The sequence below is a fragment of the Saccoglossus kowalevskii genome, chromosome 2, assembly GCF_978046115.1.
Source record: "Saccoglossus kowalevskii chromosome 2, keSacKowa6.1, whole genome shotgun sequence".
Lineage (NCBI taxonomy): Eukaryota > Metazoa > Hemichordata > Enteropneusta > Harrimaniidae > Saccoglossus > Saccoglossus kowalevskii.
The window spans coordinates 45,917,350-45,943,419 of NC_140642.1; the positions used below are offsets into that span (position 1 = coordinate 45,917,350).

Consider the following 26,070-nt stretch of genomic DNA (forward strand, 5'->3'; position numbering starts at 1 on the left):
TTTTGTTTAAAGTCGTAACACTTTTTTTGTAGACGCCGTAGAAATTGTTGAAAATGTATTCAACATTTTCCGCCAGTTTCATAAAATGCCTGTTTAATTGTTCTTGTCTGTCCTTGTTTCAGTTTTTTGGAAAATTTTTCATGTTGCAATATTCAGCGTGCCGTTAAATGTGGTTTTAGTCAACGCTACAATTTTTTAACACATTAAACTGTCGGTACAACTTTCTAACAGTCTCTTCGCCAAATCAATTTTTCGAACCCTTTTTAACCGTTCTTAATTTCATTGGAACTGCCTGTTGTTGCATATTTGGTCTGCTTACATGCATTTTGTAGAGCATGGGCGGGTCATTTCAGTTATCTTATCGCATATTTTGTTTATTTCCAACAAAATGTACGTGGTATCATGGCTCCTCATTAAAACTTTCGCCTGGCTGAAATATAAACACTTGTATGGTTTCTTTGACGTCTTTTTTTCTGATCATGTTTTGTTGTTTTTTTTATTTCAGTTTTCTGCCGATCTTGTTATTTAGAAACGAAAATGCCACACAAGACAGGCAAATTTGTATTGAGTTTAAACCGAGCGACAGGTTTCTTCAGGATTCACTGTAACAACTTACACTTTAGTATTACTGAAAGTATCGACAGAGACACAATAAAATGGCGTGCAGTTGTTGATTGTAATGAACTCTGGGGAAAATGACGTCATAATTGCGTGATTTCCTGTCTACATTTTATGTTAATGATTTATCACAGATTAGTACGTCTTTTGTTTCAAATGTTTACCCGCGACACGCATCCAATGAAAAGAACATGGTTCGTTTCCTAATCGTCTCTTTTAGTAACCGTGGTTTCATGGCTCTGCAGTGGTATCAAATTTGAGCTTGAATTGTGTTAAGAAGTGTGAACAAATAATGTCATAAAGTATGTGTTATAGATTAGTCTACACGTGTATACAGCTGACTACATTCTGCTTGATTCTGAAACGTTTCATTTTTGCAGTCAGTGACTGTGGTCATTTGCTGGTCAAACACGATAGACCATGGTCGACAATAAGATACCTTCATATTATGTCCATCATAAAAGCATGGTAGTATCATTAATTTATTTTCATCCATTGTAATACAATATACACCATAAGGATTATGGGTATTGTGCCGTAATATATTCAATTACATGACTTGAGGTTAGACCGGGGAAATGACATCTGTGTGAACTTGTCCTGCGACCATCAAACCATTAGCAAAAACAACACGTGAGTCATTTATCATTACGCTGACTTTGGTATAGAAGCGGGCATGCATGGTTTGTTTAGAGATGAATTCTGCTATGCGAGTAAACAATTGTGTGCACATTGTCACTCAAAGATTGCCTACAGTGATTAATAGCAATGTTGACTTTGATAAATTGAAACATTCTCAACTTTGTAATAAGTGCTGGTATTAGTTTAAACATGGACCTCCATGGTTTAAAGTATAGAGACGCAAGAGTAATATGATTGGCGTAATCAATACCCAGAATTCCTTGCGTATCTAAATGTTACTTAGTGTATCGTCAATCTGAAATAAAAAAAAAAAGTCACAGTGGAATTTGAGAGTGGCGCTTGTGTGAGAGACCGTGGGGCGACTCTACCTGGCAGAGAGTGGAACTTATAACTGAATCTTTCCGGTGCGTGTTATTGTGTGAAAGGACGAACGATCCCGATTATTCATGAAATAATAATGTTCATGATGTGTGGATAGCGAACAACACGATTTCTTGTATCCGTACAATGTAGCGACCATCATAGTTGCACTACTTGACATACTGCGTTTTTTTTTTAATTTCTTCAATTCATGTTCAGCAATTTATATATTTAAACAGCTTGAAATAAAGTCTGAAGTTGTTGTTACCACTATACACACACGATTGATTGTTTAGTCACGGTCAGGAACAGTTCCGGGTATAATGGTAGTTTTGAAATAATCAGAAATATGAGAGAACAAGTTAAGTGTCACAAATATGAGTACTAACACTGTCACTTACCTGACAAGATGTTATTTCCTATATGATTATTATTATTATTATTATTATTATTATTATTATTATTATTATTATTATTATTATTATTATTATTATTATTATTATTATTACTATTATGTGTTTATTTCAGATCATAAAAAATCCATAGCAAAAAAAAAAAAAAAATCCTCTTCTCCCATAATTTCCATATTAAACTCTGGGAATGAATTGAAATGTACAATGTTGTTGTTACAATGGGGTTAGATGAAAGGTGCAGTCTACCCATAAAGCTAAATGTCTTTTTCCGAAGAATTTCATCAAAAGATCTAATATAAAGATTAACAAACAATGCCCTATTACTCTGTACAACAGAATGTGAATACTCAGATAATTTACGAAACACAAGTGAGTGTGCTCTCCTAATAGAGTTAAAACTACAAAGTGTAAAATTAGACCACACAAATGCACAATATGGAATATCACAAAATACAGAAAATAAATGACATTGAATGTCAACATTGTCATTAAAGGGGCACCTTCCAGTTAAGATTAATTTTACAACAAATTTACTTTCTGGATTAAAATAACAATGGATAACAAAAGATAGATTAACATTGTAAACAACATAAACAATAGTGTCCCATAATTCTTTGGTGCAATCCATGGGATTGAGCGGTTCCCCTTTAAGGCCACTCGTGATCAAGTGTCCCAGATATTTATATACAGTGACGCAATCAAGTAGTCTACCACTTAAATAAATTGACACATTCCTTAACCTTCGAAAACGAGGCTGAATTAACATACATACGGTTTTTTTCTCATTAAAAAAGATACCATACCGTCCGCAAGTATCAACTAGTAATTGTTGACCATACGCTCCTGTACTGAATACTACAATATCGTCAGCGTAAAATTAATGATTAATTCTCTGACTCCCTATTAAACAACCAAATGGAAGGGAGGATAGTTCATTACTGAGGTTATCAACTTGATAAACTGTAAAAAAAATATAGGTGAAGAGATCCCACCCTGTTTCACACCGTTTGTCGAATGAAAAACATTTATTCCATCTAACAACAAATGTTTGATGCTTGTACCAAAAAAATTAAAATTTTCATTAAATAAGTCTGAACACCCCTAAGTAATAACTTTTCAAAAAGAATATCATGACGAACATAATCGAATGCTTTTGAGGCATCCATAAACGTAACAAAAACAGGTGTATTCAATCTCTTATAATATGACAAAAGTTCTTTTAAAACGAAAATAGACATGTCAGTACTATGATCTGGCTTAAACCCAAACTGATAATTACTAGTAGAAAGGCAATCAATACATCTATTGAGCCAAACTTTCTCTAACAGTTTTGATGACACAGTTGCAACAGCAACCGGACGATAATTAGACTGGTCACAGATATCGCCCCCGGGATCTTTTAGAATGGGGACTAAAACAGTACACATAAGCTGATTAGGTACAAAGCCATGGATCAAAATTGCAGAAAAACAAATGGATAGCAAAACATAAACTCTAGGGGGTGCATATTTAAAAAACTCGGTACTAATACCATCAATACCTGGAAAAGCTCCTGATTTTAACTCTTTTATCATATTCGAAATTTCTTCCGGGGAAACTAACATATCTGTAGTAAAATCAGAAGTGGGAATTTCAATATTAAAATCCGCACCTGTCTTAGTAAGTATAGACTTGTAATGACGTTGCCACATATCTGACACAGCATCGTCACCAGTACAACCACCGACAGTAGTAGGTGGTGTCAATTTTGTTTTTCGTAAGGAAATTCTTTTCCAATAATCGACAGGGTCATTTTTAAGACTCTCCGCCAAAGCATTGGCTCTAAGCTCATTTTCCGTTTTTTTTACATCTGACAAGTTGCCTTTTAAATTGGGCTCTAGACTTACGCATATTTTCAAAAAATAGGCCCGACTTAGGGAATCCTTGCTCCTTCCAAATTAGAAAATCAGAACGTGCTTTCGCATGGTAATCTTTCACAATGGTATTCCAGCCTGGGACGGCCGGCTTGTTGAGTTTCTTTGTGTGCGGATTACTCTTATTGGCAGCAGCCCGTAAAGCAGAAGTTATATTACAATAAAAGTTATCTATGCTGTCTTTATGAATAGAACAACTAGGATTCTTGCAAACGAGGGCTCCAGTTGGAAATTATGCAGATCGTATGCATACGGATCCGCCCCGCTCAAAAGACAACATGTTTTCGACCGTTGCCATGGTGGAACATGAACGTGAAGCTAACGTCGGTTTATAACTAGAACCGTATACTAAGTTAGCAAAGTCTTCATAAGCCATTTCTCTTTATTACTAGTATTTTGCTGTTATAATTATTATTTCCGACCCTTTTGTGATTGTATTTCCTAGATTCCTTTGATTGAACACAGCATTCAAAGTTCAAACTTACATTGGGACTTATGCCGTCGATGCGCAACTCAGCCAAAATAAAAAGCATGATCATTTGAACACTGCTATTACAAGATTGGTAGGAGGTAATACATTTGGGCGAAAGTATTCAAAAATCAGTTTTTTTTGGCGGTTGCCAATAGAGTGATTGTATGACCTGCCTGCCGTTACTGGTAAAAAGTTACCCAAACTTTGAGGTCAATTTTCTCGGTAATGAATAAAGTTATCAATAAAATTGTACCCAATAGTAAAATGAGCTGTCTCCAAGATTTTTAGTTCTAGAATTGTAGTGTCAGCGAAGGATTGAGACTGTAAACGGGGAATGGTGTGAACCGGAGATCTTTATTCGGAGTCGTGACATCAGAATAGTTCAAAAGTTGTATCTGGGCGTTGGCCCAACGGCCAAGCCCAGAGAGCAAACAAGAGGACCAGGTCCGGTGTGTCTCCCTGCTGAGTCTATATCTGTGTCTCCCTAAGTCTCAAGTAACATGTCTTTTTATAAGCTAAATCACGTGATCCAAATTGAACACCTTTTATGATAGGAAAGTGATTCAATACACCCGCATTAGTTTCCGAAATACATTGAATAAAATACATTGAATACAAATTACAAAAGTGATTTTAGCACCTTCACATCGTGGGTAAATTTGTCGCAGGTAATAATGTTTTATGAATTATATTGTTACAAGTGGTGTCATATACTGTCAGCTGCCCATATAACACATACTTGCTAAAATCGACACGGATATTGTTTTATAAACCACGCTTGTAGATAGCAATGTGAAGATACGCTTGATATTGTTTCAATACAAGCGTCATCCGTGGGAATCCTGACAAAGTCCATGACGGGTGTCCGTACGAGCGATATGACAGTAGGATGAGATGCATTCAGTTTGGCGCAAAGCTATTCAAAACATTTGTTTGGCTGTTGCCATGACAACGGTGGGCCAGGATTTTTTTCTTCAGATTTTACCACCTATCTACAGTGAAGGTTTGACCTGCCTGCCAAGTTTGAGCGAAACCGCCCCAGCCCAAAATGATGGGGATCCTAGAGAAGCGGACCGCCAACTGAATAACGCGAAAAGCGTTCAAGCAACACACACAGATTAGCTTTGGAAAATACAGGCCATAAATGGGAACAATACCGTACATTGTTGTACAAAATGTTTTAAATTGAGTCAACTTAACCGAACCAGTGCACTTACATTACGTACCAAATACTTGGCCTTTGTATAAACAAATTTCATTTGACGCGTTATGTCACAACTATCATTGGTTAATGTGTTCACAGTAACTCCTAGATATAAATAATTACTAACGAAATCCAGCTTTGAATCATTTAGATACACGCAGTGGAAACGTATAATACTACTACGCGGAGGCAGTATATACATACACTTCGTTTTATCGGTATTCAATTTGATATTATGATCGTCACTTAGCAAAATAATTACACGTAGTCAGTAAACGATTCAAGTAGTTCACAGACGTACATATTAAAACTATGTAGTTAAATGTCCAGATAAATCACTGAGTTCATCTATGTAAACAGTAAACAGGTGTGCTGATAGAATACCGCCTTGCCTAACACCATTATACTGTTGATTACGATACATTATAATTCTCACAATAAAAAATGGAACACATCTATGCAAAAACTTCGAAACAAGCAGCGGTAGTTAACACGGTCGAAAGCTTTTGAAGCATCTAAAACACATAAAAATACAGGGCTATTACTACGTTTATAAAAATCGATCATTTCTTTGAGTAAAAATACATACATATCGGTGGAATGTTCTTTTTCGAAACCAAATTGATGGTCACTCGTACGAAGATACTGAGCACAGCGCAACAAATTCAGATTATCATACAGCTTTGAGATAGCAATAGCCAGCAATCATGATGAGACGATAATTTCCAGAGCTAGTAAAATCACCATTTTTATTTTTCACAATCGGCACCAACGTAGTTTCTAACACATGCAGCGGTAAATAGCCGTGAAAATGCGCCGCAGTAAATAAGAATGAGAACAAAATGAGAACACGGTCATCATTGCAGAAATGCCATCAGGGCCAGCCGATTTTCCAACAGCAAGTTCTTGAATGCTCCATTTAATCTCCGCTCCAATCATGTTCTGCGATGAGTTGACATTCAGAAGTTTGCTTCTTACACATTGTTCGTCCTTGTTGTCCGAAACACAGGATAGAAGATTTGCGTAATGATTTCCCCACATATTACATCCATCAATTGATAATGAATGCTGTGATGACTTCTTGGGCTTGCCAATGTTTTTCCAATTTGAAAACATGTTATTTTTTTTATCAAGGTGACTACTAGCAAGAGCACCTCTTCTCGTATTACTGTGTACCACGAATTCAAAAAAAAAAACTTAATAAAACACATTCTGTCTCTTATTGCGCCCTCTATAGTCTATATAGTAATGGAATTTGTGGAGTCTGCAATCAGGGCAAAGAAGACATTTACCACTTTCTTTATCTTCGTACGTCATCTAATCACATTAGGAAGGAATTATATTTAGCATTAGAAACCTCACTGAGAAACAATGTTGTATCTTCATCACTAATGAATAGTTTTCTTTCAGGGGGGTTGAATTATAGGTTCAATTTCCTTTTTGGTGATACACTATGGAACATAAATGAAAATGTGGGAAATACCTCATCAGCTTTAATTAGGAAATATGTAACTGATTTATGGCAATATAGAAAAGAAATGATGAATGTAATTTAAAGATTTGTATTACTGTTTTCATGCTGTTGAATAAACATTATTATTATTATTATTGTTATTATTATTATTATTATTATTATTATTATTATTATTATTATTATTATTATTATTATTATTATTATTATTATTATTATTATTATTATTATTATTATTATTATCATTATTATTATTATTATTATTATTAGTCAATAAATTATTATTTTTTATTTTATTTATTAAACATATTCACGTATTTTCCCTTGCTTGATAGTTACCAAAAATTTGAAGACCTATAAATTAATTTCTGATTTTAGTTTACTTACGTATGTCAAAACGAATTAATGTACCTCTGTTTATATTCATTTCTGCAATGTTTATGTGTTTTGATTTTTACTAAATAAAGTCGCCCAAACTTATTCTTGCAGACACATATTGTTGAACTTTCATCCTTAAAATTTACTGTAGATTCATTTTGAGACTACTCTCTCTCTCTCTCTATCAAATCAAAGGGAAATCTCCGTATTCTTTTACGCATGCGCTATGACCTCAGACGCCGGGTCAGTAAAATAAATTGTTGTTCTTGAAGATTGCTGGCACTATGTAACAATGGGTAAAACAGCTATTTTTGTGTTGGTTGTGGCCATTTTAAGCTTCCCTGCAGGTTTGTCACTTTGCAATTATTCACTATATAACTTCATCTAAACAGGTGTCCGTCGCATGTACCCCATATTATGTGAAAACGTTTTCCCCGGAAGTGAACTTTACGGCGCCTCTTGTAGACGCGTCATTGGCAACGGCAAAAAGATGGCAATAATCATTTAACGGCTGTTTTTTTTTTTTTTTGGTGTTGGTGATTTTTATTTGTATATACTCTTCTTCCTGTCACTCACTGCAACGTTGTAGATTTGTAAAGGAATGTAAGACGACGCGTGGACCACAATCGTTAACAATTAACATTAACGATGGTTCATGGTTGGGGAATTTTGGAAATGATTTCAACCACCGTCCCTCAACGGGACGGTGTTTCAACCCTCTTGGAATCTCCGTCCCCAAATTTTTCAGTGGAAATTGTCTTTGATGACTTGACACTGATCTATGTTTGAAGCTAATCGGCAGATGATGTAATAATATCGGTTCCACAACACACATATTTCGCCTCCATTTTGAAAGCAAATTGGCTGTTAATTCGGATTCTGACAACGCCTAGCAACTATTAGCAAGCATGGAAAATGGTTGTATTCTCCCTAAATAGTTATGTAAAGTTGTTTATCACACCCTGACTAAATATGGAAGAAGTAAAAAGAGTGAGGAAAGAGCTACGCGATCCAATGTTCGTATAGGACAGTTACGCTATTGAAGACAAGACAGAACAAAGAACTTCAAGAAAGACAAAGAACGGTAAAAATAGTAAGTTTTATGTTGTAAAGAAAGGAAGATCGACTGGTATCTTTACGTCTTGAGAAGAATGCCATGCAAGCGCTGATAAATACCCAAGTCATCTCTTCAAAAGATTTGATAATTTGTCAGACGCAGAAGCTTTCTTTGGTAACTCCAACCACGACGGTAAATCCCTGTACTCTGACGCTAGACTCAGTGACGAACACCGTTCACCAGCGGACGTTATAAATACTTGCACTTGTGACGAAGACTATATCGACGATGTAACAGAAACAAAGTTACACGAGCTGTACACACCTCCAGGCAAAAAAGAATCCAAGGGTCACGTGCCTGAAAAAGATACTTTTGGCCAGTCCCTACTGACAGCTTTGAACTCTACTCCCACACGTCAAAACCCAGCTACCTCAATAATCATGGACCATATAAAGCATGCAAATGAAAATACACAGAAACTTGAAACAAGTATCACACTACTAGAAGATAAATATACCGAGATTGTAGATGTTAACAACTAAGAAAAACGCACTTTTGCCAATAAATTACATGAGTTGGAATCAACAGTAATCAGCAAACACTTCAGCGGAAATCGACAAGCTGAAAGACGCTAACAAAGAAATACACAACGTAATCTGTTCAAAATCAATGTCCACCCAAGCGGCAGTCCACACTGAGTTAGATAACAGTCTAGCAAAAATTGAAATCTTTGTGCAAAACCAAATTGATGAAGTCAGAAAAGAAATGCATGAACAGTACCGCGAAAAGTTATTAATCATCGAAGCCGACTTCCACTCAACAATAACGAAAATGCAAATTAGCCACAACCCACAAATTAAAGCTAGTTTACTAGCTATGCAACAACCAACCACTCCCATAATGAAGCACACAGTAGACCAGCAAACAGAGACAACCTTCATAGATACATTGTATATCAAGTAATTCTCGAAGTCCAGTCAAGAATGGTTCAATCTCAATCCCGGAAATTGATTTTCGTAAATCAGAAGCTACTGAAAATAAACAACACAAACACAAAGACACTGTCGTCTATCACGTCGGTACAAACAACCTGAAGGATAATATATCCCCACCAGAATGTGTCAACAACTTTTCTCGCCTCATTGATATCACAACTGCCAACATGCAGAATTCACACATCTTTATTTTCGAAGTGCTCGAACGTCATAACAATGATACAATCACAAATAAAAAGACTTTAACACACTGTTATCAGACAAGACAGAAAAGTACAAGAATGTAACCATCGTTAAACATGACAAGTAGCGACTTGTTTGAAAGTGACGGTATACATATCAACTATAAAGGCGTGGCTCGGCTAGTACAAGACGTAAAGCAGGAAACTCAAAAACATTGTAATGTCATTACTTCTACACCAGGCAATACCTCTGAAAACCAGCATCGTGAGCATAATTACCACTATAAGGAGAGGAATGGAAGAAATAATAGCTGGCGACTACCTCATCGCTCCAAACAAATTCACTACGTTCAATTACCCACCATAGACTCCGGTCAGTCAAAATGACTATTTTGAACTGTAGGCATTAATCAGCAATTCTGCCGGTGACGGAGAGATAGAATCCAGGTCAGGGGAAGCCCCATGACCTCAAGATTCTTTTACCCCTTACGTCACGAACCCACGTGACCGAGGCCACCTGGCAGCGCCACAGGTAGCCGTCCTTCACTCTTAATTTCTCTTCGCCTCGAGTGGAGATGAAATCTAGCGAGCTCTGCTGGATCGCCTGCTTTTTTTCCTGTCCGGATTTATAGCTTGGGTTGTTGCCGCTGCTCGGCATCTGACATGGTAGCTGGTAGGATAAGTTTTCCTTGTCTTTTTTTACCCTCGTGTCGTTTTCCCCTTTGCGTGTAGTAATTTTCACAGCAAAGAAATCAAAATCCGGCGCCACTACGTAATCACATGTTGATTTCATGGCGGCACCTTTTACAACTGTAATTCGTCTCCCTCATGCATGTCGTCTTTTATTTTTAATGTATTTAGCAATATATCGATGCAATGACAGCTCCAAGGCTCGCTGCCTTTTTCTTCCGGTCTCCTCGTCTTTCGAGCCGAAAGGTTTATTCAGAATCTACCAGCATAGAACCCGCATCCGAGATGCTGTCGTGGCTACGTGTGGGTTCCGGGTTTTTTTTGCGTGAAAGCGTGTTTTTTTCACTGGAGTTCTGAGGCCTGAGATTTTCTTTCAGAGCCATCAAAATCGCTGACACTGACCGCGTCACAGCAAGGTCGCGCGTCCAGTAAACAAATCGGTTAAAGTGAGTTGCGTGTTTTGCATGAGTGGAAAGTCCTCACGCTCGGCTACCGGTACTTCATGTACCGGGACGTCGAGTAAGAGGCCCGACGGCGGAGGTATCGATATTTTCTCGGTCTCCCCCGCTGATCGGAGGGCATCCTCACAGTCTGTTTTTTCAGGCGGTGTTTTTTACCCAATTTTACCGGCTGCAGCGAGGCTGTGCCCCTGGAGGCTTTCCTCCTATGGGGCCCATTGCAGGTCTCTTCGTGGACCCTTCCTCGCACGGCGCCGAGTTTGCCTCCGAGTTGAGGGCTTTGGTCGAAGGACTGTCGGGGCAATTGCGTCCCTGGCAGGCCGGCTAGATCAGACGCAGTCGGAGCGAGCTGTCTCCACTGTGTCCCCTCGGTGGGCAAGCAGGAAGAGACACGAAAGCATGTTTGCATTCAAACACGTCTCTTCCGGGGAACCCCCGTTCCCAGTCACGGCTCTCCCACTATTTTGGGGGGTGGTCGAGGCTCAGGCTAATTGCACCGGTCCTTCTCTGGATCCGCTGGCACTGAATGCCAACGGGGTGCTGGCAGCCAAGTCTCCGATCTCGGGGCAGGGCTTTCAGGGCAGGGCACGCGTTGACCCCCCCACTTTCAGCCAGCTAGGGTTCGTCACGCGGTAACGGTACAACGGTAACGAATTTATCCTTGTGTCCGGTCCCCGCTGTGGGTTTTGACTACTTTCTTACCGACTCATGGGCGTCCCCAGAGGGAACCGACCCTGTCATGAGACGCACAGTCGAACACGCTCCCTCTCACATATTTTAAGTTAAAGGAGACGCAGTTCGCTCGCGTTGGATAAAGCCGGTACTCCGGGCGGTCCCTCAGAGTCTTCCATCTGTATGACTCGGTGAGCCACGCTTTTGGGGTGAGGCGGAGTATCATCGATCCCAGTGATACGATGTATATACCCCCACCCTTGATCCTAAAGTGACCACCTAAGGTGGCTTCAACACTTATGGGATCACAGGCGTCGGGATCCAAAGCAACCCCGTCGACACATCTCTCCCCTGTCCGTCTGAGTGCGGAGTGGGGCGCAGGGCACGCAAACGGTGTTGATGGGCGGCATTGGTCAGCCGCGGAGGATGTAATGCTTAAGGCCCCCGGGTGGGGATAACGTTAGGCAACACTTCCCACTGGACCAAACGCTACCTGGTCGGTGTGTCTCGGGATCAGACCCCATAGCATGGGATGAGACCAAAACGCCCCCAACCGGATTCCAAGGCTCCTTCCCCAGACCCCGGTACCACGAATTTGGCAAACCGGGCAAAGGGGGATAGCCGCGTTCCATGGGTGTCTGCCAATTGAGGACGACCCATCTAGCCCTGAGGGCAGAGTTGCTTGAGCGCATTATTATGCGTGCCCAGCACTCTGGTGACCTTGGAGGCAGAACGCACCAGCCTCCTAGACCAGGCGACATTTTTACTGGTGGGCCACCGCACATCTACGTGCGACACCCCCTAGTGTTGCCTGGCTCGCTTGGCCAGGGCCACTACTGTGCTACGAGACGCGGCCTTAGACGCACGTGTTTTCGCCGACAAGCTGAGCTGGGGTATGTCCCCCACCTCAGTAACGCAGACTGGAAACTCTCCACCCTCTTTGTTCAGGGAATGGTGGGTACAGTCTCGAAGCTTTGGAGTGCAATGAATCAGAGGGTTCAGATCGAATCCGCTAGCCAGTTGGTCCTGCCATGGGCAAACGGAGGGCACCCCAAGCACAGAAAACAAAATGCCCTAGGGCGTTGTCCGCTAGCCAGAGTCAGCCAGGAGGCAAGCGCTTATACCCTTCCATGGGAGGGAAGGGTAGTGGCGCGCCCCCAGGGAGGTAAGAGCCAGGTGGTGGCTCCTCACCCTCTGGGCAGACGTCTACCCGGCAGCAGGGGAAGCATGTTTGACGCTCACCTCTGCAACCGGGGCACGTGTTCGGTGAGTGGCCAGATCACAACTTAGTGACTACTTCAGGCCTTGGGGAACTCTCCTCATGGGTGAAGGGAGCACCCCCCCTTGCAACTGCCGAACACATGGCCACACATCCCTGTCGTACACAGATTGCGCCGGTGTAGTCCGGTTTGGAGACGGTGGGTGACCGATACCTGAACCTTTCCAGGTGGTGACATCCGTTTACGGCATACCGCTGAAATCTCCATTTCCCCCCGTCAGTGTCTCCCCTGTTGTGCACTGCCAGGGGACTCCCACAAGGCGGAAGCAATCAGACAGGAGTAGCAGTTTTCTGGGGAAAGACGCCATACACAGGGTACATCAGCCGGAACTAAGTCCAGGCTTCTACCCAAATGTGTTCGTAGTACCAAATCTACAAGTGGCAGGCGTCCAGTTTTGGACCTAGACAGACTGAATCAGTACGTGCCCCTCGATCGGTTCCACAAGGAGACACCATTCAGGGTTCTTCTCTCCATCCACCGTTTTGCCTGGCTAGCCCCGCTAGACTTAAGCGGGGCCTACCTGCACGTACCGATGCACCTAGCGAGTTGCCATCTCCTTCGAATCGCCCAGCTGGGCCAAATATTCGAACTTTGGTGCCCCCCCGTTCGGGTTAGGCACAACGCCCTACGTGTTCACCAGAGGGATGAAACAGGGTAGTGCTGCTGCTTCACCAGATGTCGGTACACCTCCACCCGTACCCAGACTACTGGTTACCAACAACCCGGGCAAGGGGTAATAGCCAAACGCATCAGGCTAACACAGGATTTACTTCACTAGTTGGGCTCGTTAGTAAATCGACAAGTCCCACCTCGAGCCAACGCGCAGTTGGTGTCCCTGGGCATGGAGTTTTGACACAGAGGTAAGCTTGGCTTAGCTATTTCAAGCATATTGCTTAGCGCTAAGCAGCCTAGCCGAATGCCTAGTCAGCGTTCCCTCGGTGTCCCTCCGTGAACTAATGCGGATCATCGGAATGATGACCTCGGTTCGAAGGGTCGTTCCCCAGGCCGCACTATGCAGCCGCCCGGTATAACGCTTGTTATAACGCCGAGCTCCCCTATGGGAACTAGATAGGCGGGTTTCGATCTCGGACCAAGTGAAGGAAGCCCTGCCCTGGTGGTCGTCACTGACCAACCTCGGGCAGAGGGGCCCCCTTGGACCCGCTCGCCGCAGGTATGACTCTGGTAACAGATGCCTCCCCCCAGGGTTGGGGAGCGCATCTATTGGACGAACAAGCCCAAGGATATGGCTCCCGCATAGTTTCGGGACCACCATATCAACCGGCTCGAACTGTGAGCAGTGTACTTAGCACTACCACGCTTTCTACCCGTAGTTCGAGACCACAGAGTCCTGCTCCGCACAGACAACGCAGCGGTGGTCTCCTTCAAGAAGGAGGGGGGACGCATTCCCCATCGTTGTCAGTCCTAGCGGAGCAAAATCCTCCTTTGGTGCCTGGAATACAATGTGGAGCTAACCGCACACCACCTTCCAGGGGTGAGGAACAGTCTGGTGACGCCCTTTCAGGGCGACTCCGTCTCCAGAACACGGAGTGGCTGATACCCCGGTGGGTTTCGGCTGTGGACGGTCCAAGGTTAGACCGTTTGCCGCACCCCGGAACACCAAGCTCCCGACGTACGTAACACTCCTGCTGACTCCAGGAGCCTGGGCCAGGGTCGCTTTGCTACCCCGCAGACCCACTTAGTTGTGTACGCTTTTCCTCCCTTCCCGCTAGTCCACCGGGCACCGGAGAAGACTTCGACAGGTGCACACCTGCATATTATCATTGGTCGCACCCAATTGGCCAAACAGGGCCTAGTTTCCACTTCTGTCGGAAACGATAGTCGAAACACCAGCAGTGCTTCCGGACTTACCGGACATGCCGTCCCAACCAGACGGCGCACTACCACGAGCCCAGCGGGTATCACTTACCCGCATAGAGGCTCTCATTAGACCCGCACATACGAAAGCTTTATCTGAGCGGGCTGCCAACGTCCTAGCCAGGGCGAACAGGGATTCCACCAATGCAGCCTACATTTCTAGGCTGCGAGCATACACTGGTTAGTGTAGCGGAAGGGAGATTGATCGATACCATCCCTCTATTGGCCAGGTAGCAGGCTCCTTCGTCCACCTGTTTGACGAAGTGGGTTTGTCCTACGCAGCGATCGTTGGCTACAGGTCGGCCTTGTGCCCCACCATTCAAACGTACGGGAACAAGACTAACCGATTGTCCTACTATTAGGAGACTATTTACTGCTTTCCAGACGCTGAGACCCCATGCAAGGGAACTGCCCAACTGGGACTTGTCGGCTGTGTTGTCCGCTCTAAGCAGACCGCCTTTTGAGCCTCTCTGATCAAGCACCACTCAAATTTTTGACGTGGAAAATAGTCTTCCTACTGGTCCTCGCCTCAGGTAGGTGTCGGCCAGAGCTGGGGGGCATTGTCCTTCTCGGATGATGTACCGCCGTTATGGACAATCAAGTTGTGCTAAAGACACAAATCAGGTTTCTCGCCTAGAACCAAATCCCAGGACACGATCCTCAACCGATCGTCACCCCCCGGCTGGCAAATATTGTCAGTCCGGAAGACCAGGAGGAATTGCTTCTCTGCCCGGTCCGAGCGCTGAGTTGCTACGAGAACCGTACCAGGTTTTCTAGACAGGGAACCAAACACATGTTTTTGTGTTACGGCCCTGACAAGCGGGATAAGCCGGTTTGCCCGACTTCCATCCCCAGGTGGATTACTGCGACTGTACTGGAGGTCTATAATACACTATCCTCCTCAACACAGACCTTGCAGAGACACCAAGTACAAGAACATGAGGTCCGTGCGATTGCTAACTCACTAGCGCTAGCGTCAGGTGCCCCCCTCAAACACATTCTTAGGGCAGGCTTCTGGAGAACGCAGAACGTCTTCATCAACTACTACCTAGGAGACACCCAATCTATTGAGCAGGGTCTCTTCAGGTTAGGCCCCGTCGTAGCGGGTCAGGCCTTGTTTGCTGACCCAGCCCGAACGACTGCAGGGGCCTCTGCGCATAGGCGATAAGTCAGTCTCTGCATTTTTGCGGGCAGATTGTCTGTTCCACTAGCACTTCCTGGAAGCTCCCAGGTTTCGCTTCTGTCGACCTACGCCCTCATGCGAACTGTTTCGGTCCTACTTCAAGCTTATCACCCCCGAGTTCGGCTTGGGTCTAGCTTTCTCGGGCACACCGAACCCTGTCACCACAGCAGCATTGGCTTCTTGCTTCGGGGACAGCACAGGCAAGGTAAGACACCACCCTTCTTAGATCTTAACTTAGGTTTTTGGGTGTGTTTTCATCCCGGACTGGGGAAAAGTCTTTCATCATTCTCCTTTTTTTCTGTTTGCTCGGAAAAACCCGCCACCTATCGGTGTCTGACTCTGCCTACAGTTCAAAATAGTCATTTTGACTGACCGGAGTCTATGGTGGGTAATTGAACGTAGTGAATTTAGGCGAGGGTTCTCCGAACCCGCCTATTCACATAGTTCATACCCACCATAGACTCCGGGTCCCCCCCAACCTCCCCACTTTTTTCGTCGCGTTGGTCTAAGTCCTCGAGGCGGAGAGAAAGGAACCAGAGTGAAGGACGGCTACCTGTGGCGCTGCCAGGTGGCCTCGGTCACGTGGGTTCGTGACGTAAGGGGTAAAAGAATCTTGAGGTCATGGGGCTTCCCCTGACCTGGATTCTATCTCTCCGTCACCCGCAGAATCGCTGATTAATGCCTACAGTTCAAAATAGTCATTTTGACTGACCGGAGTCTATGGTGGGTATGAACTATGTGAATAGGTGGGTTCGGAGAACCCTCGCCTAATTCCGTCCAACGACAGAGCGCCCTCACCATCCGAATTATCAAAGATTTCAAAACATCGCTCCAGTAAGTCAAGATAGTGACAAGGTGTTTTCAAAATTCATGAAATTTATAGACTTTGTGAACTCATTCTAAGTCAAAAGCCAATGTATAAGTAAATGACTCTATCATACTTATTTTAGATATACATATGGACAAGTTTTTCTTCATTGCCCAAAGTTACTAACTAAATATTCACTATAGTACTTACCTATCGTAATTTTTTTAAATCTTAATTTTTTACCATCGTTTTTGTATCAGCTGCATTTCCAGTTTATTCTTCATTTTTTTTCTTTTTATTATTATAAGCAACTTACCTTTTTTCCTTTTCCAACTGTTATATACAAAATGTCTAACATTAGGCTGGTCTGAGCAACAAATCACAAGATATTGATTTCAGAAAGCACATCACTTCACTTGACATCGTGTGTGTTCAAGAAACATGGCTCAGCAGTTAGAGTAGTTTTAGTTTAGATGATTTTGACATGATTTGCCATGACAGAAATGATTGTGTTAAAAACCCTAAAAAACAGAGGGAAGGGGTTTCTGTTTTATTTAGAAATAGATATAAAAAACACCTAACTGAAATCAAAGGCTGTACAAATAACTTTATTTGGTGCAAAATCAACAAAGCAATACTCAATTCAGACAAACATCTATTTGTTGGTTGTATTTACATTCCCCCTGAAAATTCTTTTACCGGTATTTATAAATACAAAGATCTTGAAAAAGACATCATAAAATTCTCATCTGAAGGTAACATCATTCTATTTGGCAACTTAGATGATGACTTAGACTTACCAACTCATTATATCAATGACAATTTTCAGAACGAAATAACATGGACGTCCACTCATCATAAGCGTAAACAAATTCGGCAGAAAACTGATTCAGTTATGCATTGACTGCAATCTAATTATTTTAAACAGTAGAAGTATGGGTGAATCAATGGGTAAATACACATGCCACACACCAAGAGGTAGCAGTACCATTGACTTTGCTATTACATCTAAACTATTTTTGATAAAATGAATTACTTAAAAGTACATGGTCTCTCACTAATCTCAGATCATTGTTTAATAACATTGTTCATACAAGTGATAACAGATTATCTTCTCAAAATAAATAAAACATCAAAAAAACATATATTAGACCCCTTGCCATCTAAATATATATGGGATTCCCAGGCAAAACAGAATTTTGAAACATCACATATAATAACATAACAGTAATATTGAATATTATCTAAACAGATCTTATAGTGACAATGATACAGATAAAGCAATTATCGATTTTGAAAATTTAATCACCTCCATTGCCGACAGAAGTCTAAAAAAAATCAACCCCAAAATAAAGCAAAAAAAATACCAAAAAAAAGAAAAATTGGTTTGATCAAGATTGTTGGTCCACCAGAAAAGAGCTAAGAAGCCTGTCAAATTTGCTGGAAAAATTTCCCCAAAATCCAAATATACGTGGCCGCTTCTTCCAAACAAGAAAACTGTTCAAAAAAACCATCAAAGAGAAGAAAAAACAAAAAAATGCTTTACTAATAAACCAACTTGAAACTTCAAAAGAAAACCCTTCCGAAAACATTGCGTGAAATGAATAATGAAGAACCACACAACGAGTGTAACAACAATATAAAACCAGTTGAATGGCTTTCATACTTTAAAAAGTTATTTAATGCAAATTCCACATCCCACAGTGATGATTTAACTTTTGAATTAAAGAACGAAGAAGAAAACATGGCTCTTAATTCTGACCTGAACTGCCTAATTCTAAAAGGCGAAATATTAAAAGGGATTAACCTGTTGAAAAATAATAAAGCTTCGAGTCAAAATAAAATATGCAATGAAATGCTAAAACACAGCCAAGCCAATTTACTGAAAGCCATACATAAGCTTTTTAATATACTTATTAATTCAAATCACTTTCCAGATTCTTGAAACCTTAGTTATTTAATAATATTGGTAATCCACAAATCTGGCTCCAAATCCAACCCATCATAGAGGCATTGCCATTTCAAGTTGCCTTGGCAAATTATTTACAAGCATTCTCAACATTAGATTAACCACATTCTTAGAGAAAAAAAACCTACTTTCAAACAAGCAATTCGAATCCTGAAAAGATCGACGCACAACAGATAATATCTTCATTCTTAAGACAATAATTAATAAATATCTTTATCATAGTAGCACTTTCAATAACAAAGAAAAAAATAAAATACAAAAAAATAATAGTAAAAATACAAATCAAATATATGCACGCTTTGTTGACTTAAAAAAGGCCTTTGACAGTGTCTGGCATCAGGGATTGTATATTAAATTGTTAAAGCTTGGAATATCGGGCAAAATCTATAAAATTATCAAAAATATGTATAGTAAGGTAAAATATAAAGTTAAGAGCAAAGAAGAGTTAACTGAACACTACACTTCAAAGGTGGGAGTAAAACAGGGCTGTAACTTAAGCCCAACCCTATTCAATATTTTCATAAATGATCTACCTGATGTTCTTAATAAACCTAGATGTGACCCACCCAAACTATAAAATACACCTATTAACTGTATAATGTATGCTGACGATCTTGTAATACTTTCCGAAACAAAATCAAGATTGCAAACATGCCTTGATAATTTATCAATATTCACTAAAAAATGGCATCTAACTGTTAACCCGAAAAAACACAAAAATTATGATCTTTAACAGATCAAACAGACTTCTAGAGAATGATATTTTCTTCTTTGAAGGTTGTGAATTAAATACTGTAAAATCAACTAATTACCTATGATTAATAGTAAGTGCTAATGGAAAATTCAAGGAAGGCCTAAAAAGCATAAAAAGAAAAGCTTTAAAGGCCTTATTTTCTTTAAAGGGAAAAACTGGTAAAAACCTAAGTATACCACTGTCACTCTCTCTGTTTGATAAACTAATCAGACCAATTCTCACATATGGTAGTGATGTATGGGGAAATGAAATTACACTAAAATCTCCATTTGAAGATGTACCGTAAAATCTGTATTAGAAGCTGCATCCCTAATAGAAGTCGCACCCATTCTTTTTGAACAATTGAGAACCAAAAATTTATCATTACTCATATGTGTAGATGCTCTAATAGAAGCCGCATCTTCTTTGTTGCTTTGTACCATTTTAACAGTAGCCGCGGCTTCAAATACAGATTTTACAGTACATATAAATTATCTTTGTTTTCTCTTGGGGACATCTAAAAACACCACAACAATAGGTTTATACGATGAACTTGGACGTTACCCATTAGAGACTTTTATCAAAAAACAAATGATAAAATATTTTAATCGTGTAAAAACCTTGTCAAATCCATTATTAAAACTAGCTTTCCAAGAAAATAAAAAAATTAATAGTAAATGGTACACTAATATAGATTCCCTTTTGAATAACATCAACCAGTCTAACCTGGTCGACAGCAATGAAATTCTAACAGCAAGGCAATTAAGACAAATTAACAAAAATATACAAACATCATTCATATCAACTTGCTAAACAACAGTGGTCTAACACTCCCTGTAGCAAGGTACCTAAAGAAGTGTTTTGAAATAAGACAGCAACCCCAGTGACAGTCTTCTTTCACAGTTTAAGTTTTGCATTTTGTTTTCATCTTTTGTAGTATTATAATTTAATCTTAATATTTTTTTTTCTCTGTAATATATTAGCTTATGTTTGTTTTATTTTATCTATTTAATTTTTTTAACCTTTGCCAATCCCTCTTGGGAATGTGTAAGTGTTAATAAAATTATTATTATTATTATTATTATTATTATTATTATTATTATTATTATTATTATTATTATTATTATTAACAAGAACCAGTTTAAAGATTTGCAAGTTTCAAACATACAATTTATTTGTAAACAAAGCATGATTTCGAAAATAGTTGTAACATACAACTCTGATATTCTGTTCTTTGAATATTTGTTCACATCAAGCACACAGTTTTCATGGTATTGTGTGAGTACATTCAATCGTTGATACTCAAATACCAACATGAATTCTGCTATTGCAAAATGTGGTATAATAACCAGGAACTTTATTTTATTTATCTGTAAAGATCACAGTTAAACTTCTAATTTGGTTGCAATTCAGTTGATTTCTTGTGGATGGGGAATCAAAAATGTGGAGTAGGATTCTTCGGATGATGACAAGATACAAAAACGACACCAGCTATTGACAGTTGAACAGATTTATTGAAATACTCTTGAGACACTACAAAGACAACACTTATATACATTTCTTAATTTTGGCGGGAAGGGTATCTATTACACTGTTATTATTGGTCAGTAAGGATGCGCTATGACTGGCTGTTTTTACATCCGGCCATATGGGATTGGTCACATAGGGGAGACATATGATTGGGTAAGAGGTTAAAGGTCGCTGAAGGTCGAATCCTAAACTGTCACCAAGCTAGGTGATTTTGATTTGCAACATTCTCCCAGGCCTCAAAATAAACGGAAAATCGAGGTAGAAACAATCAAATAAATCAAAATTTGCATTACTACACTTTGATACACACATGTATTGTGTGCTTTCCATATTATGGATCAAACCCATTTTTAGCTCCGCTGTCGACTTTGTCGAGCGGAGCTTATCATATGAGTGATTGTCCGTCGTCGTCCGTGTCAATGTTTTACTTTTTCGACTTCTTCTTGAAAACTACAAGCCTGAATGCTTTGATACTTGGTGTGTATGTACCTGGGGTAGACCTCTCTTAGATTTGTTCATTTCATCATGATATCTTCAATTCTCTAATTTTGGTGAATATTTTTGTAATTTTTGGTAAAAAGTGATATTTTTGACTTCTTGTTGAAAACCGCAAGTCCAATTGCTTTGATATTACATATATATATACTACATGTGGTCCTCACTCAGACTTGTTCATTTCATGTTGATATCTTCAATTCTCTAATTTTGGTGAATATTTTTGTAATTTTTGGTAAAAAGTGATATTTTTGACTTCTTGTTAAAAACCACAAGTCCAATTGCTTTGATATTACATATATAGATACTACATGTGGACCTTTCCCAGATTTGTTCATTTCGTGATGATATCTTAAATTCTCTAATTTTAGTGAATATTTTTGTCATTTTTGGTAAAAAGTGATATTTTCAACTTCTTGTTAAAAACTGCAAGTCCAATTGCTTTGTTAATACATATATAGGTACTACATGTGAACCTTTCTCAGATTTGTTCATTTTGTGATGATATCCTCAATTCTCTAATTTTGGTGAATATTTTTGTCATTTTTGATAAATAGTGATATTTTTTACTTCTTGTTGAAAACCGCAAGTCCATGCTATTATATTACATATATAGGTACTACATGTAGACCTCTCTCAGATTTGTTCATTTTGTAATGATATCTTTAATTCTCTAATTTTGGTGAATATTTTTGTAATTTTTGGTAAAAAGTGATATTTTCGACTTCTTGTTGAAAACCGCAAGTCCAATTGCTTTGATTTTACATATATATATACTACATGTGGTCCTCACTCAGACTTGTTCATTTCATGTTGATATATTCAATTCTCTTATTTTAGTGAATATTTTTGTAATTTTTGGTAAAAAGTGATATTTTTGACTTCTTGTTGAAAACCGCAAGTCCAATTGCTTTTATAATACATATATAAGTACTACATGTGGATCTCTTTCAGATTTGTTAATTTCGTTGTGATATCTTCAATTATCTAATTTTGATAATTATTTTTGTCATTTTTGGTGAAAAGTGATATTTTCGACTTCTTGCAGATTTGTCCCGTTGCTTTATATATATATATATATATATATTGTTCATTTTCTAATGATATCTTCAGTTAATTGTAATGTGCATTGCTAACAGCGGAGCTATCTCAGCCGACAGGCTGCTTGTTACTACAACAGGATTCATAATGGTGTTTGAGTGATTAGCCTACAACTCAATGTAAATAACCCCTTACAATAATTTTTTACCATGGACACTACCATTTACTTGCAATTTTTATGGACAAATTAAATCATCACACCTAATGAATAGAGGACAGTATACATGTTTAGAATGGCTCAAATGATGTCACCAAGCAGATCTGACACCAGAATAGGTTCAAAGCCATCCAACAATGAAAGTTGACAAAATTATTTCAACATTTCACTGATTTTCAATGGTTTTAGCTGTGAATACCATTTTAATTATTATGGCTTGAATGTGTATCATCTTCCACTTATACTAGTACTGAATGGATAATGATCAACATAAGTATTTGGGTATATTTATTGGCATCAGTCACTTTATTTGGGTATATATCATGGTGTCTGCCACTTTATTTGGGTATATTTCCTGGTGTCTGCCTCTTTATTTGGGTATATTTCCTGGTGTCTGCCTCTTTATTTGGGTATATTTCCTGGTGTCTGCCACTTTATTTGGGTATATTTCCTGGTGTCTGCCTCTTTATTTGGGTATATTTTCTGGTGTCTGCCACTTTATTTGGGTATATTTTCTGGTGTCTGCCACTTTATTTGGGTATATTTTCTGGTGTCTGCCTCTTTATTTGGGTATATTTCCTGGTGTCTGCCACTTTATTTGGGTATATACATGTATCATGGTATTTGCCACTTTATTTGGGTATATTTCCTGGTGTTTGCCACTTTATCTGGGTATATTTCCTGGTGTCTACCACTTTATCTGGGTATATTTCCAGGGGTCTATTACTTTATCTGGGTATATTTCCAGGGGTCTATTACTTTATTTGGGTATATTTCCTGGTTTTTGTTACTTTATCTGGGTATATTTCCTGGTGTCTACCACTTTATCTGGGTACATTTCCAGGGGTCTTACTTTATCTGGGTATATTTCCAGGGGTCTGTCACTTTATTTGGGTATATTTCCTGGTTTTTGTTACTTTATCTGGGTATATTTCCTGGTGTCTACCACTTTATCTGGGTACATTTCCAGGGGTCTTACTTTATCTGGGTATATTTCCAGGGGTCTGTCACTTTATCTGGGTATATTTCTAGGGGTCTGTCACTTTATCAGGGTATATTTCCAGGGGTCTGCCACATTATCTGGGTATATTTCCAGGGGTCTGTCACTTTACCCGGGTATACTTCCAGGGGTCTGTCACTTTATCTGGGTATATTTCCAGGGGTCTGTCACTTTATCAGGGTATATTTCCAGGGGTCTGTCACTTTATCTTGGTATATTTCCAGGGGATTGTCATTTTATCTGGGTATATTTCCAGGCGTATGTCACTGGCTTTGAGATTATTTCCAAAGGTCTGGAAACCTTGTTTACAAAAAAATAGCATATATATATTATATATATGCTATTTTTTTTTTAATTCAAAAAAGCTCCCATTACATTTTTGTCAAAATCCTTTCCACAAACATGGTTTTATTATAAATATCCTAAATATTACTAAGTTGACTACAACTTGATTGTTTAACTGATGAGTTTATGATTATTTTCTTCACAGTATCAGCTCTCCAGTGCTACACATGTGAATATGAAGACACCAATGAAAATTGTAAAGGAACCAATACTATCAAGACTTGCTCACAAACACAAGATAGATGTTTAACTCAAACCATATGGTCATGTGAGTATTGTATACATGTAGTTATTCCCCAAAATTAACCTTTTCACCACCAGACTTTCTAGCCCAAATATTTCTGCACTTTTTGACTCCCGTGTGCAATGCACACAATGGGAGTCTTTGCGGTTAGTCTGTCTGTATGTGTGGGTGTGTGTGTACTTGGATTGCTATATGTTGCGAGGACAAAATACAGATATATACCAACTTCCGAGGACCTTTTTCATAGTCCTTGGAAAACATAATTTATATTAATAGTTAATTTGATTATTAATACGTTTTGTGCAGCTTAGGTATAGTAAAGTGGGAAAGTATGGTTCAGTTTATATTAATATTAATATAATTGTACCATACCTTCCCCCTTTAGTAAACCTAAGCTTCGCAAACATTACTATGTTCAGTCTCAGAATATTCAACTTTTACTTGATTAAACTTAATTAAAGAGCAACCCTATTTAGGAATGCATTTTAGTTCATATAACAACTATATTAAAAGTTAAATCAACTATATTAAAAGTTAATATACTCCTCGGAACATATTCCACTGATATCTCAAGAACTGTAAGTTGGTTTTCAATGAAACTTGGTACATAGATGCCCTGGGCTTAATGTACAGATTTGATTACGTTTTGGTTAAAATCTATGAATATTAATGACCTTATTTGATAATTAGCTAATTTTGAGCTGTTCAATGACTGTTCCAGTCCACTGATATCTAAAGAGCCATTCCTTCGATTTTGATGAAATTTGATACATAGATGCTCTGGCCTAATGCACAGATTTGATTAGTTTTGGGTAAAAATCTATGCATATAATTAACCTAATTTGCATAATGGTTAGTCAATTTTTGGCTTTTCCACTGATATCTCAAGTACTAATCATCACATTTCAATGAAACTTACATAGATACATAGGACAATTCACAGACAGACATGTGAAATATTAATTACTAATTTGCATAATTAATCAATTTTCAGCTTTTGTTATTTCAAGTACTATTACTTCATTACTTTTCAATGAAACTTGGTACATAGATGCTCTAGAACAATGTAGAGACCAGATTAATTTTGGGTAAATATGTGTGCATATTAATCAACTAATTTGCATAGTAAATTTTTGGCTTTCACACTGGTATTGCAAGTACTAATTATCCAAATACAATGAATCTTGGTACAAGGATGTTCTAGGACAATGCACAGACCTAATTAGTTTTGGGTTAAAATCAGTGCATATTAATTACCTAATTTGCATAATCAGCCAAATTTACTACGTTCAATTACCCACCATAGACTCAGGTCAGTCAAAATGACTATTTTGAACTGTAGGCATTAATCTAGGTCAGGGGAAGCCCCATGACCTCAAGATTTTCCTTCACGCCACGAACCACGTGACCGAGTGGGTGGCTCAATGAAAATGTGGGTTTCAGTCATCCAGATTTTTTTCCTGTCCGGGTTTTTGGTCTGGCTTGCTGTCACCTGAATGGCAGCCAACGCTGTGGCTGGTAGGATAAGTTTTTCTTATTTTTTTCTTGTGTGCATTGCTTACAAGAAAGAAAAAAACTTGAGTGACGCAAATTTGGCCACGTTGTTGGATCTCTTTTTGTCAGCTTTTAACTGTAATTAATTCGTTCTGGTCAGGCCTCCGATATCGGAGGGGACCAAGCAGGACAGGACATGGGGTTTTGTAACCCCTCCTGCACTCTGCCAGCCAGGGATCGTCTGTTGGACCCAGTGACAAGGGGTTAGTCCTGCCTCCACTATGGGTAACTCCTCCTTTGAGTGGGGCAATTTCATGCTTAACCCTTTCCG

At 39.4% G+C, this 26,070-nt stretch overlaps 1 protein-coding gene across 1 annotated transcript in view; it reads left to right on the forward strand.

Moving 5' to 3' along the window:
- Positions 1-7,711: 7,711 nt before the first annotated feature.
- LOC146749032 (UPAR/Ly6 domain-containing protein cold-like) overlaps positions 7,712-26,070 on the forward strand; it is a 116,350-nt gene continuing 97,991 nt past the window's right edge. Inside the window, exons 1-2 of the mRNA XM_085495835.1 lie at positions 7,712-7,818; positions 24,147-24,269. Coding sequence (XP_085351961.1) covers positions 7,764-7,818; positions 24,147-24,269 — 178 coding nt within the window. The 5' untranslated portion in view covers positions 7,712-7,763. The remainder of the gene's footprint in view (positions 7,819-24,146; positions 24,270-26,070) is intronic.